This window comes from Hydra vulgaris, chromosome 13 (assembly GCF_038396675.1).
Source record: "Hydra vulgaris chromosome 13, alternate assembly HydraT2T_AEP".
Taxonomy (NCBI): domain Eukaryota; kingdom Metazoa; phylum Cnidaria; class Hydrozoa; order Anthoathecata; family Hydridae; genus Hydra; species Hydra vulgaris.
In genome coordinates this window covers 7,841,404-7,857,500 of record NC_088932.1, presented here as the reverse complement: position 1 = coordinate 7,857,500, position 16,097 = coordinate 7,841,404, and the positions used below count along the sequence as shown (strand labels likewise).

The 16,097-nt window shown below is 29.7% G+C and overlaps 1 protein-coding gene across 1 annotated transcript in view; it reads right to left on the bottom strand.

Moving 5' to 3' along the window:
- Positions 1 to 15,673, bottom strand: part of LOC136089304 (uncharacterized) — a 19,509-nt gene extending 3,836 nt beyond the window's left edge. The window contains exon 1 of the mRNA XM_065815245.1: positions 14,997 to 15,673. Coding sequence (XP_065671317.1) covers positions 14,997 to 15,570 — 574 coding nt within the window. The 5' untranslated portion in view covers positions 15,571 to 15,673. The remainder of the gene's footprint in view (positions 1 to 14,996) is intronic.
- Between the last annotated feature and the right edge of the window lie 424 nt (positions 15,674 to 16,097).

Here is a 16,097-nt window from a genome sequence, read left to right as displayed (position 1 = left end):
ATCTTTTTTTGAAATAAAAGATTTTTTTAACTGGTTAAAACACCTTTAAATTTAAAAAAAACATTCATGGTTTCCACAGGTATAAAATTGTAAACCCTGGACTTTCCACAATATTCCAGGACAATGTTGACAACTTTCCAGGACATAACTTTATTATTTAAACAAAGACAATAAATTCCAGGAACATCAAGAACATAATTTCATTATTAATAACCCAATATAATACAATATGTCAGGTTATCAGCTACATATTTGTAAATAAAAAAACAATTGGGGACTTTAATGCCCTATATTACAAGCAAAGAATGATTCAAATAAAAATGATAAAAACAAAACAAATTTAAGCAAATTAATTCATAATTAAACACTTAATAAGCAAATCATATAAAAAACATTTTAGATCTTGTGATGATCTTCACTCAACCAAATAAAATAAGAATTTATCTTTGATTTTACTAAATGCATTGTTTGCCAAAAGGAAGATTGTAAAAAAAATAATATTTCTGTTTCTCAAAATTAATCGCTAATAATTAATGTTTAATTCAATGCTGCTATTCTGCGTGCTACTGCCGTTAATAATTTGTTCGCGTTTAACACAGAGTTTTTTAAAGAAAACTAAACACGCTTGGCCTTTTAATATTTCTCTATATATTTTTGACACAGGATAAGGTATTCTATCTAAAACTTTATATTAGATAAAAATTTGATGACTGCAGTGATAGATAAACATGTTATTTTTAGATGAGTATAGTGACTTTTAAAGTCAGGTAATTTATTTAATTCATGCATTTCAATAATAACTCAATTTAAATACTTTGTAAATTGTATTTAAAGTATATTAATCTGTAATTTTTATTTTTTAAACTCGAAGAGGATTCCCTTTTGAAAGGTCAAACTTTTGATAAAAGTCAAACTCTTGATAAAACTAATGTTTATCTCCAAAGCCATTGCATATCACATGGTCAACTCTCTGCTGCATGTTCAAGAACAAGATCGTTTAATACCTTATTTGAAAGAAATTACAGAAAATCTGTTTCTTTAATAATATAAAAAACGAGGTTGTTTGATTGATTTTTTTTAAAGATGATAAACATTTATAACAAGGTATGTTATTAAACAAATATTACATAAATAAGGTTAAATTTGTATATGTTTTTAATTTATATATTTTTCTGCATTTATATATGTAATTATTTTTATGTGTTATTTATTATGTTTATATGTGTTAAGGTTATATGGATTTATATTTTGTAAGTATGTTAATATCTTTTGTATATGAAATGCTTCTGTCTGTGATGTGTTGAATGTTATCTGTTTATAGTTTGTAAGTGGTTAATTTGTTGTTTCCATGATTTCAAAGTGTTGTGACTTGTCTTAGCCTAAAGCTTGGTGTGACTTGGCTTTGTTGAGAGCAAAAATGTTGTCGTTGCCAGTCAAGTGGTGTACTGCCATGATGAAACACATAAAATAAATCTGTAGTAAGTGTAATCATAACATGTGTTGAAAAATATTGTTGAAAGAATGTGTTGAAAAGAAATGTTAAAAAGATATATAACCTTTTAATAACTTTAATATATTATATTTATATATTTATATCATTATATACAACATAATTATATATAATATTAATTATAATTAAATATAATTACATATAATATATTTTAGTATTTAGAACTTTAAGTACTAATTGTTGAAAAGATATTTACTTCATTAAATACTTGAATACTATTATTTTTTAAGTAAATTTTGTTGAAAAAATATATAGTCTGTTCCTTTTTGTTACCATTTGTAGTTTGTTAATTGAAAAAAAAAATTGTTTAAAAGATATAAATACTCTGACCTTTATTGTAAACAATTCATGCTTTTGATGATAAATAAATTTTGTTAAAAAACGGGCTTCCTTTTTACTAATACCTCCTCCCATTTAAACATTTAAAAGTTTCTATTTTCCTTCATTAAAGTTTACTAATAAAGTTTTTCTAACTTTTATGTGCAAGATAATTTCATGTTGTAACTTATTTATACAGACTGTTTTAAATATTTTTGTAAATTTTGTGTTTTAAAAAAAAAAAATTATCATTAAAATTTTGTTTAATAGATAAAATAAAACTTTATGTTAGATAAAATAAAGTTTATTAAATAAAAAAAAATTTTATTAATAATTTTTATTAGCTTGCAGTTCCTGAAGTCTTTTTTAAACAAATTGTTTCTTTATAATAATAGTTAATGCTGATGAGATTAAGCACCATACCTGATGATCAAATATAGTTCAATGCTTGATTTTGTTTAATATCAATCTTTTTAATATCTTTAAATATCTTGAATTGCTGGATTAAGTCACTTCTTAGCCGCCAAGTCTCTAAAGTTGTCATATCCAAAATTTGCAATCTTTTTTCGTACTCAAGATGTCTTAGTTCCGGTTTAATTTTGATTGCTCTTTGTTAAATTTTTTCTAGTTCATTAATATCTTTTGTATAATACGAACTCCATGCTTAAATCGAAAACTCTAAATTTGATCTAACATACATACAATACAGTGCTTTTATTAGATCTTTATCTTTGCACTTGAATGTATTATTTAGTAGTGAGAGCATTATTACAATTTGCTTTACTGGCTGCATATTTTACTTGTTTGGCCCTTTTCAAATCCCTTGATATATAAATACCAATGTCTTTTTCTAGTTATGACTTTTTAATTTCCATTAATGTATTGTTATTAGTCATAAAATAAGAATATTCTAAACTATTGGAACCAAAGTGGATAATTTTACATTTGTCAAAATTTAATCCTAATTTCCATTTTGTAGACCATTCTTCAAGTTTATTAATATCATTTTAAAACAATTGTGAATCATTTTGAGAAAAAATAGGTGCAATTATCTTATTATCATTAACATATAAATGATATTCATTAATAAAATTTTCTGGTAAACCATTTATAAATACCAGAAAAAGACGATGACCTAAAACAGACCCTTGTGGTTCACCACTAAGGACATCAACCTAATCTGTCACACTTTCACCTAAAACCACTCGTTGTTTTCTGTTAGCTAAGAAGCAGACTATCCACTTAAGAAGTTTACCAGAAATACCTTAAGTCAATAACATGGATAATAGCTTTTTATGCGAAACACGCTTTTTTAAAGTCTGTGTACAATATATCTATCAGTGTTCAATTATGAAACGCATCTGTTAAATGTCTAGGTATTCTAATAGGTTTGTTGTACAACTTTTGCTTTTCATAAAACCATGTTGTTTTTTTGAAAGTAAATTATTTTCTATCAGGTATTGCATCATACAATCAGCTATTATTCTTTCAATACTTTACATGGTATTAAAGTTAACGAGACTGGTCTGTAGGTTGATGCTTTTAATTTGTTTCCTTTTTTGATAGGTGGCATAACATTTGCCGTTTTCCACATATCTGGTATAGTACCTAATTCAATTAATTTTTTGAACATTAAATATAATGGGTATGATATTGAAGAGTTACATTCTTTTAAAATATAAGGATAAACTAAATCAAAACTGACCAATTTTGACTTATCAAGTGTTTTAAGCCTACTTTGCAGAGATGCGGAGTTCCAAAAGGACTCCGGCTTTATATCTCTACTTTTTCCAAGTCTGTAGTGTCCAGAACCTCTAAACATGTTTGTTGACTTATGGTCTGCTATAACAAAAAAAATTAATGAGATTTATGACTTGAAAGTTATTGTTTTTAAGCCAGGAGTCCTGGAGTCCCAGAATCCTTGCCGCCATTATACTTAAGGACTCCAGGTTCAAAAAATGATTGTTTCTCTAACCTAAAAGTCTTAATTTTTTTTCTATAAGTAGTCCATAATCTTATTTATATTTTTAGAGCTCCTGGATACAAAAAACTAGGATAAAGTAATCCTTTTGTGACTTTCAAATCCGGAGTCTTTTTTTGGGACTCTGCATCCCTGCTAGTTTGAACATTATTTTGTGTTATTGGAACTGCATCTAATGAAAAATCTGAAGGTATATTATGCAATTCAATAATGCTTGTACTATAGTCATCAACATACACAGAGTGAAAATATTTATTTAGTTCAGTAGCTAGAGTAAGATCATGTATAATTTCACCATTTTCATTTTCCAGAGCTCGAAGTTGAGTTTTTACTGATTTCTTCTCATTGATATATTTATAAAGCAATTTAGGATTAGATTTAAATTTGCTGACTGTAGTTCTTTCTAACTGTTTTATATTGTTTTTGATATCATTTTTTATTCCAATTTTTAGCTTATTATACTTGATTTTTGTTAATTTGTCATTCCAGCCATAGCGTTTGTTAGAGAGCCATATATTGGTTTTAGTTCTTATTTTATTTTATTATATTTCTATTGCTACGATGAAACTGTTGAAAACAGATGGCCTGATGAAGTATGTTCTATGCTGCATGATTTTAAGTTATCATTTATCTCAAATGCAAAGTATATTAAATCGATTTACAATTTATGTGCTAGAGAAAATACAAAATGAAAAGTTTTAGATTAATTTTATTATCTAGTTTACAAAACTGAAAAACTTAACAGTGACATCTGTGGTTTTACCTGTGTAGTACACACACACACACACACACACACACACACACACACACACACACACACACACACACACACACACACACACACAAAATATATATATATTTTTTCAGACTCAACATAGGATATGTTCCTTGCAATATCGCTCCCAGCATCTGAGTCCCCTTTCACAGAGGGCTTCCTATTGCAGGTGCCGATATGGGGAAGATTATTCATCCCTTAGATGGAGGGATGGCACCTCATACAGCACCAGAGAAAGAGAGAATGCTGGGAGAAGATGGAGAAGAAGGGGTGGGATGGGTCTGTGATGGGTTCTTCCAATTCTCCAGAAAACTGCAATGGGAGCAAAACAGACATCTGATATGTGTCTTAGCAATTCATTGATTTCTACTGAAATTCCTTGTCCTGCATATGAGACTTTACTCTATTCCATTCATTCGTACATTTTGAGTCATGATTCACAAATAATTCTTGTATATAAATAATTTTTTATAGCATTTGTGAACCTTATAAATATTATATATAATATAATGTATGACGCACCCACAATGTTTCTTCTGACGCAACACAATAATAGTTTATATATGATACAATTTCTTAGGATTTTATCCATTTTACTGGTAGCTACAGAATATCTATATACCATCTTTAACGGATCTTTGTCACTTCTGGCTGCCATACTATTAATTTTTATTTTTTTAAGCATAAAAGACAATATATTTATCTTATAAATTATATTTGATTTTTATTAAGTTGCTTTAAGGGAAATTTGTATAAGACCTTATTTTTCTCTTTAGTATACCATTTTATCAATATTGGATTGAACAAATTAGTGTATTTTTTTCTTCCCTTGATTTGCAAAGACTCCAATAATTACACGCTTGGTTTGGGGGTATAAATATGCATCAATTCACCTATTTGTCATGAAATAAAGTTCAAATCCATTAACCACTCTCTATGTGTTTCCGCTGCACCTCTTTACACTATCACCTTTCTATTTGTTCTTAATCGTTCTCCTTCTTCCTTGGCTGTAATGCCACTGACCCTGCTAGCACTAAAACCTATAACTTATGCATTGCTTAAACTCTTACTCAGATAATTAACTTTGTGAGTCATTTTCCTGACAACCCTAATCATTTACCTTCACTTCTAGATTTATGTTTGGTCTCTAACCCTAGCTTGCATTCAATTTCTCTTTTTTCTCTTTTAGGTAGTTCTGGCTGTGCAATGATCTCCTTAAATCTTTCCTCTTGTACTTCCTTTTCGGACTCATGCTTTCATCACACTATTTACTACTACCCTAAAGCTGACTGGGATTCATTTTGTGATTTTCTTTGTGACGGTCTTTTCCCTCTCAGCTGAAAAATGTGCCTCCTATGTGACCTCCTGGATATAGACATGAACGGAGGCTTAAATTGCTCCCTGTCGATTTCAAGTCAAGCCTCATTCTACCCAATGGTTTTCACCCTCTTGTGCAACTGCTATATTTAATTATAATCATTTTTTTCATCTTTTTTAAAAGAACAACTCTTTGAGAACAAACAGCTATTTAATATAGCAAGAAATCAATGTAAAAAGGTGCTGTCAGATAAGTTCTATTATTCTCAGTTCACTATATCTCAAATCTTATTTCAGAAGTTAGGCTCTAAAGACTTTTGGAAAATCTTCAACAGCGTGGTTAACAAAGGTAGGTCTAACATTCCCTCTCTCATTCATACGACAGATCTTATTAACAATCCAAAGGATAAGGCAGGACTATTTCCAAAGAAATTTTTTTCTGATTTGACTCGAATTTTATGGTCATTTTCTTCCTTCTATTCCAATTAAACAGGTTAACCTATTCTTAAACATTCAAATCACTTCATCTTCCATTGCTAAAGCCATATCTCAATTAAACTCTTCTACAGCTTGTGGTCTAGACAACATTTCTATCATAGTCTTACAAAATTATTCTCCAGAATTCTCTTCAATTACCTCTAAACTATTTAATAAGTGCTTGACTGAGTCCTGTTTTACGGCCTGCTGGAAAATGGCATCTGTTGTTCCAAATTTCAAAAACTCAGGTGAACATTCTGACCCCTCCAGATATTGTATCTTCATTCTGTTATTAGCAAGGTCTTTGAGTCTTTAATAAACAAATTTCTTACATGCTATCTTCAGGTGAAGAACTTATTGTAAGACAATCAAAATGGTTTTCGATCCTCTTGCTCTACAGCTGACTAGCTAACTGCTGTGACTAAAAGTTTTTATTTTGCATTAGATGGAGGCAGAGAAGTTAGAGCTATTGCTCTTGATATATCTAAGGCTTTCATCACAGTTTGGCATGCTGGTCTTCTTAAAAAGCTTATTTCATATGGTGTATCTTGGAAAGTTTTTGAGATTATCAAATCAACTCTTTCCAACCGTCTATTAAGGTCCTCCTTAAAGGCCAACACTCATCTTTATTTCCAGTAACTGCTGAGGTACCTTAAGGTGCTATCATTGGTCTTGTTTTGTTTCTTATCTACATTAATAATCTTCCCTACAACCTTACACCTTAAGTAGCTCTTTTTGCTGATGACTCAACTTTATACTCTTGTCATGACAAAAAGTCTTCTCTTTTCGATTGCTTATAATAGGCAGCCAATCTTGAATCTGATCTCACTTTGTTACAGATTGGGACTCACATAGACTTGTAAATTTTAACTCCAACAAAATTCAGTTATTTACTGCAAACAAGTATCGCAGTACTGTCGACATTCTTTTATTAACGAATGGCAACCCTCTCACTGATCCCACTTTTTCATGTCGTTTTGGATTATTGTTTGCTTCTCTGTATCATGCTTGCCTTTTCTCTTTCCTGATTCCATTCTTTACTTCGACAAATCTCTTATTCTTTCCTGTATGGAATAATGTTATCATATTTACACTGGTTCTTTTAACCATGCTCTATCTCTTCTAGACAAGGTCCAAAAACGCATTGTAAACGTAGTTGGACCTGCTCGATCTGCTAAGTTTGAGCCATTTTCCAATTGCCATAAAACTGCATCTCTTTCTCTTTTCTACAAATACTATCATAGTTGCTGCTCAAAGGAGCTATCATCTCTTGTTCCATCAACTAAAACTAATTCTTGCTTGACTCATCATTCAGCAAAGTCTCATCTTTAACTGTATCTGTCCCTGGAAGCTCTAAAAACCTTTATTTTTCAAGTTTTTTTCCCTGCACCTTAACCCTTAGGAACTCTCTCCCATCTTCATGTTTTCCTGACTCATCCAATCTTCAACTTTTTAAGTCTTCTGTCAACCGTTTCTTTGCTCTCTAACTCTATTCTTTTTTTCTCATAACTCCAACTTAATAGTGGTTGCCTGCAGCCTTGTTGGGAGTGAATAAAAATATTTAAAAAAAAAATCAATCAAACCGATTCCCATTAAATTGAACTTTGGCTGATATGAGATATAAACTTTGAGTTTAATTATGCTAAGTAAGCATCAAATATGCACCATTATACTAACAAAAAAGTGAAAAATGTTTCAATGAAAGTTATGTAGAGTATTCACAATGTACACTCAAAATAAAATTGCGCTTAAATTTTAGACACAATTTTATTACCAAATAATAAGAAAGTCAAAAGTCTTTAAAGGGATCCCAAACCTTTAAGACATGTTGTGTTCATATTAAAGAAAATGATAAAAAAAATTGTTTGGGCTAAATTTTTATGATTAAAACAACAGAATAAATGAATACCAAAAAGAACTAACTTTTTTATTATAGTTGAAGCTCGCCTTATCCATTTTAATGTAGGCCAAAAATTCAGCATAATATAGGCCGCAATCTACAGACTTGATAATTTATTCAAGTGCATTTTATTTCTAAGTGTTTCAGTACATGATGTCACTCATTTTATTTTGTTTGCGTAAGAGATTATGTAAACAAACAAAAACGTCAATGACATCATGTACTAAACCTCTTCGGAATGAAACACTCTTGAATAAACTATCAAGTTGTTTTGGCTAATAATAAAACAGAGAAGGCAAGCTTTGACTAAAATAAAAAAGTTAGTTTGTCTTGGTATTCATTTATTCTTCTGCTTTGATAAAAAAAAAAAAAAAAAAATAGCCCAAACATTTTCTTTAATATAAACACAACACATCTCAGAGGTTTGGGATCTTTTTAAAACCTAGAGAATTTTTATTAGGAAATTTATTATTTTATTAATAATTAATTAGATTATTTTACATTTTGCAGCAGCTTTATTACAACTTTGTTTTATGTTTAATAACGATCTATTCAATTCACATCTAAATAAAACAAAAAAATATAGACAATATTAGGCTATTGGTATTTATAAATTATATGGAATGAGTTCTAAAAAATACTTAAATCAAGTTATTTTGATTTCTCAATTTCCCATATTAAAAGTTCAAGTTGACAGAAGGAGTTTGCTGAGAGGGGTCAAAAAATAGTTCGACTTGATAAAGTTCAAGTTATCTGAGGTTTTAACCGGAGAAATTTAATAGTAATCAATTAGACAATTTCAAAGGACTAAATGTAACAGTTTGTCATAACAAAAATTCTAGTTAATGGGTAATTGACTTAATGGGTAGTTGGCCGCTAATTAACTGTATTTGTATATGATTAAATGCATTTGCCTCCAACCCTGGCATAATCCTTCTTAGCTAAGGTTATTGATGGATCTGGTCTGGATTAAGTATCAACAGATTTGGGCCTGACTTAACTTATATATACGAGTCTGGGTTTAGGTCAGGTATCAATGGATCCTACTGGATTCATACCCAATTACCTGTAGAGTTCTGCATAAAAACAGTGTGTATCATTACTGGGTCTGGGGTATTGAGTGAGTGTGTCATTATGGCTGCAAACAGTTAAGGTGTAATAGAAGTAGCTCATTTCAGCTTTTAATTATGAAAATACTTGAAAGATAAAGAACTTACCCATAAAAAAATACAATAAGCAGAGAGTATCTGAAAGATTTTTTATCTGGAGACATCACAAACAATCTAATCTAGGGCATCACAAACAAAACCGCCCTGTGTGTTATTCTAATATTATGCAGCTTTTATTTGATTATTGAAAAAACTTTATATAAAAATTTTATTATTGGGTATTTAAGTGTTTCATGAAGGCCTAACATTCTTGTTACAGAACACTGTCACAAAAACGGCCAGAGCAGGGACCAAATCTTGGACCTCTTGATTTTAAAACTCTAACCATTGAAAGTACTGTTTGTTTTTATTAGTATAAATGCCTAATAATAGGTAAGATCAGAAAAATTGTGCAATTTTAGAGTCCTAATAAAGAAAACTTAGGTCGGGTTTATGTAAAATGTATCTTGAAACTATAAGGGTCATACCGGAGTTGTTTGGTTAATGAGTCTAATGGTCTGAGTCTGGCGAGATTCAGGTCCATAATAATGAGATCCAGATCCAATTCAAACAGATCAAGTCAAATCTGGATCTAGACCCAACCCATTAAAAGCCCTACTTTTGACATATCAAAAGCTTTAAAGATAAAGTCTGGCATGTTGCTCTTCTCCATAAACATACTTCAGATAGTGTATCTAATAAAAATTTAAATATTACACTGCCCAACAGTGATTTCGTTTTGGAATAAAAATTAGTTATTTCTTATGTATTTCCACCTGCTGAATTCAAAAATGACATTAATAATGACATGATGGCTCTAGTTTAAGAAATAAAAGCAAAATTTTTTTTCTAGGGTTTAAATTTTTATTTAAAAAAAAAAAATTGTTTTTTTTAACTATCCATAATGTTTTATTCATGTTTAAAACTGGTGATATTAGTTATGTGTGTTTGCTTAAGTTTTAGGCCTAATCTATTCTAATTTTTTTTTTCATTTACTAGTGTAAAATTTGAAAAATCAACATGCCAAGGAAGTGTGCAAATTTATTAGACAAATTTTGTTACATTAGTGCTAAAATAACATTTTCCTCATAGTAAAGAACTATGACACATCTTGTGAAAACTGCTTACGAGCATTTCTTTGAAAAGAAGGTAGGGGACCAGGATAAGTCATGGGCTCCACATATATGCTGTAATTCTTATTTGGTTACACTATAAAGAATGGCTAAAAAATCAAAAAAGATCTTTGGCTATGCTGTTCCTATGAAATGGAGGGAGCCTAAAAACCATATGATTGCTATTTCTGCTTGACCCCACCCATTAAAGCAGGTTTGTCAATGAAGAAAATAGGAACAGTCAAATATCCGAATATTCCATTTGCCATTTGACCTATTTCACATTCAGATAGTTTACCAGTTCCTACTCCACCACAAAGTTGTGAGTTAGAAGCAGAAAATGAAGACAGAAATGAAGTAGAAATAAAAGAAAAAGAAAAAACAAACCTTCCACATCAAATGATCCTGATTTTGTATTAAAAGATGATGTGCCACACTGACTGAGTCAAGCAGACCTTAGTGATCTAGTTCAAGATCTGGACTTGTCACAGGAAAAGACAGAACTTCTAGGGCCAAGACTAAAGCAGTGGAATTTTCTCTAATTTGATGTCAAGGTTTCAAATTACAAAAAAAAGCAGCAAAATCTGCTTTCCTTTTTTGAGAAGAAAAATAATCTTGTTGTTTCCATTGATATCTTTGGATTAATGTATTGTCTTAATTTGAACTATGATCCAACTGAATGAACATTATTCATAGACACATCTAAGCTAGGCTTGAAAGCTGTATTACTGCACAATAGAAACTGTCTTCCTTCTGTTCCTATTGGCCTTGCAGTTCATATAAAAGAGACATATAAACATGAAAGTTCTCTTCAACTCAATTAATTATAATGAACACAAACGGAATATTTGTGGTGATCTAAAAGTCATTGCAATACTTTTAGGAATGAAATTAGGGTATACTAAATTGTGCTGCATTTTGTACATGTGGGAGAGTAGAGACAGAAGTTCACATTATATAAAAGAAAACTAGCCTGCAAGAAATCTCAACACAGAAGAAAAAAATGTTATTGCTAAACCACTAAGGAATCCAAAAGATATTTTTCTTCCACCATTACATTTTAAGTTGGGTTTGATGAAAAATTTTGTCAAAGGTATGAACAAAGAAGGACAGGCTTTTAGATATTTGAGAAACAAATTTCCGAAAATAAGTGATGCAAAAGAGGGTATTTTTGTTGGGCCACAAAACATCAACTTATGAAGGATCCTGCATTTGACGAAGTTTTGAAGGGGTAAGAAAAGGAAACTTGGTAAGCTCTTCAGGGAGTGATTTGTGGATTTTTAGGCAACAAAAGAGATGATAACTACATTTAATTGGTAACAGTACTTCTGCAAAAATACCACAAACTTGTATGTAACATGTCTCTCAAGATTTATTTCCTCCACTCACTATACTTCTTCCGTCCTAGTTGTGGAGCTGTTAGTGATGAACATGAGAAAAGGTTTCACCCAGTTATTTCTGTAATGGAACAAGGGTCATTGAAATGAGGCTATGCTTGCAGATTACCGTTAGTTTGTGTGTAGGGATGCTCCAAAACTAGTCTAAAAAAGGAATGCAAAAAGATCACAATCTTGTGACAATACCCCATAATCATCTTTATACCTATTAGCTTGATGATCATGATTTCTTTTTTAAAACTGTTAGAATATGTTTGTAATAAAAAAAAAACTAAATGTACTTTAAATATTGTAAGAATATATAAATTATGTCATATTGCTCCATTGCAAATTAACTGAAATAAAAATTTATTGCTATTGTATCTTTCAGAAACAAGAGCTTATAAAAAAATTTTTGTTGTCACTTTATTTTTTCTCAGCCCAAAATTAGTATAATTTGAATAAAATTGCTAAATATAAAAAAAAAAAAATTGTTGCCAATTGCTATTAAATCATTTTTTCTAACCACTGTAATAAAATCATACTTGAAGGCCCACATTCTTCTTCATTCCCATTAATTCCTGGTGTATCACAAGGCTTTATCATTTGCCTGGTATTTTTTCACATCTATAATGATCTTTTTGAAAATCACCTTAAGTGGCCCTATTTGGTGGTGATAAAAATTCATACTTCAGTCTTGACAAAAAGTCATCAATATTTAAACGCTTAGAATACGCACTTGACCTTGAATCTGATCTACCTTATCAAACAGATTGGGGCTTGCATTGACTTGTGAACTTTACCTTAACAAATAACCTTTACTCATTTATTTACTGCTAACTTGTTGTTTATATTCCTATATTGATTAATGGTAATACTCTTACTGGATCTTCCAGCCTTCTTGAATTAAGATTCAATACTATTGTTATATTTGCTCTTTTAATGATGCCATTCTACTAATGATTATCTTTCTCTTCAAAAAAAGGTCAAAAATCATATTGTAAATGCAATTTGACCAGCTTAAGCAACCAGCCTCTGTCCTATAGTAATAAGGTGTTTGTTTGTTTTTCCAACTCATCCTACTCAATTTTTAAGTCCTATATTTAAGATTTTCCGCTCTTCAACAATATTAATTATTTTTTTTTACTTCTAAGATAAATAGTGGTTAAAATATTTTATTTTTGAATCGAAGATTTGATTTTTTAAAGAGATTTTAAATATTAAAGATTTTATGTAGTACTTTATTGAAAAAAAAGAAAAAAAAAAAAAAGAAATAATAACAACCTAAATAACAAATGAAACCTAAATACAGGAAAGCAAAGCTATAATAAAAGACTTCAGAATTGAAAATCACAAAATCTCTATTTGCTCTGTGTCAACGGTGTTCAATAAAAATAATTTCAGTATTAATACCTAACATTTTTTTCCATAGAGTCCCTGACCATCTTATCATACATAACTTGCGGTAGCGGTGTAGTGGTAAAGCGCTCGCTTCATAAGCGAGAGGTTCCGAGTTTGATCCCCACCACGTCCCTGGTAGTACCGCGCTCAACTTGTTTCTCCGCGCAGCAGCCTTGTTCATCAACGTTTGTGTTTTGGAGTTATAGAGTTGAGAGAGGGTTATAACCACTATTAAGTAGCCTCCTCAACTGTAGTGGCCTTCCCGGCCTTGGGGAGGTGAATAACAAAAAAAAAAAAAAAATACAAACATTTCATATATAAAGTTGAAGAATCTTAACAATTTCAGTTTTTTTGCATAACTTACAAAAAAAATGTATGAATTTCTTAAAAAAAACATATTGCTCAGCAATATACATTATATATACATTTTTATAAGAATTTTAAAAGATATATTATGAACTTATAGACAAAGATTTAAACTTAATTTTTGTAATGGCATTGCAATAGTTAATGAGAAAAGAAAAGAGAAAATTATTTAAAAAAGAAAATTAAAAACAATAAAAAAAATAAAGTGAAAATAATAACGATTATAAACAATTAAAATTGAAGATAAAAAATAATAAAAACACAAAGCATCTAGAAGCAAAGTTGAGAGAAAAAGCAGTAAGTAATTATTAATATGAAATAAAGGCTGCGATTTTTCTACAAATTAAAGTTAATTAATGAAAACATTTGTTATAGTTTAATTAATTATTGTTTTATTATTATTATTATTATACTGATTCACTACCGACAATGCTGCACGCAACCATTATTTAGTTGGAAGTTACTAGAAAAAAAAAGAATAGAGTTGAAGAGCAAGGAACCAGTTGTGCATTGTTTATATTGTTGCACTGCTAATATGTCACAAACTTCTAAATGTTCTTTTTATATTGTTATGTATTTTTATGTATTGCTTCTATTGGTGTACTACGTGATTTCTATGTATTCTTTATTTTGTCATATATTTTTGTGCATAAATTATATTGTCATGAATTTTTGTGGTTAATTTAAATTGTCATGCGTTTTGTGTATTATTTCTGATATGTATTTTATCTGTGATTATTTCTTACAATATTTGATTTCTTTAAATATTCTAGCAATAAATCTGTTGCTTATTAATTTGTTGTTATTATTCAATGATTAAATTTTTTTGCCTCATTTTAATATTTAAATATTTTTTATTTTGGTTTTTTTTTTATTTTATTTTTCATATTTTTTATTGTTATATCTCATTAGGCTTTTTGTTATCATATTTAATCATTTTTGTTCATGTCATCTCACCCATTTATTCACTTTTTCTATTATTAGTCATTCTTTTTAAATGTTATTATTCTTGTTTTTATACTTTTTTGTTGTTAGTTTACTGTTTTTATTATTACTTATGCTTGTTTTTTATTTTATTTATTTTATAAGGATTTTATTTTATGACAAGTTTTTAAGTATATATGTGACACCAAACCTGATTTTGTAAAATTATAACCAAATTAGCAATTCATTAAATTGATTAAGAACTTAGTTTTAAGCAAAACTCACAGAAAAATTCATTTTAATTTTTCACAGACTTGAACAATTGATTCTAATAGAGACTTTAATTCCCATTAGAATATTATATTAATTAAGAATATATAAATAAACTTACCGGTTGACTTTTCTACTCTCCTCATATGCTTTTCTATTTTAATAATATTCAGTTTGTTTAATTCTTGAAGTGAAATAATTGTTTCATCTTTTTTATTAACTTCAGCTTGCAACATTTTTATTTGATTATTTGCTCTTATCTTTTGTTGCTCAGAATCACTCTCCCATTGAATTCTCATCTTTTCTAATTCAGCCTTATATAAATTATTTTTTTTATCCTCCAAATTTTGAATACTCTTATTATAAATTGCAATTTCCTCCTCGTTTTCTTTTCTTATTTTTGTGAAATTTAATTGACTTTCATTATCCAAATCAAGTAGCTGTGAATTAACTTTCTCTATGGTATTTTGTTTTTCGCAAATATCATCCTGAAGAGATTTAACTTTTTTTTCATATGTTGACTTTAAGGTTTCAATTTCGCTATCTATTTTCTTTGAAAAATTGGTTAAACTATCACTATTTTTTGAATAAAAGTGATAAAATCTAAAACAAAGGTTTGCAAAAAATATGAAATCATTATCAGACAATCCCTTTAGCCATTCTTCAGCTTCGTTTTTTTTTTTGAAAGGATCCATTGTTCAAAGTACTAAACTCTATTAGGCAATTTATTATTTTATGTATTATTTGGTTAGCAATATAAAATAGGAGTCGAAGGTACGCTTTGTTTTCAAAAGGGGTCGTCCATAAAGTACGTACGCTCATAGGGGGGAGGGGGGGTCTTCAAAAAGCGTACGAAAGCGTATGGGAGGGGGGGGGGGGAGGGTTCAATTTAAAAGTACGTACTTCGATTTTCTAATTTATCACAATTAACCAGCTAATCAATAGAAAAGTTACATTCTGACTAAAGATTCTAGTTTGCCAACATAAAAAGATGTATGGTATATGAAGTAGAGGGTCTAGTTTTCCTCTATGCACACACATGTATGGGCGCCCTCAGAATTTTTTGATGTTGCAGATAGGACACTTTCACACATCGTGCAAACTCATAACTTAAGTTTGTTTATACCTATGCCAAATGAGGAGGCCTTGCAAAATATCGGGATGGCGGAGGCCTGTGAACAAAAAGCCTTAAAACGCTTACCCTCCCGACCCCCAAAATGAG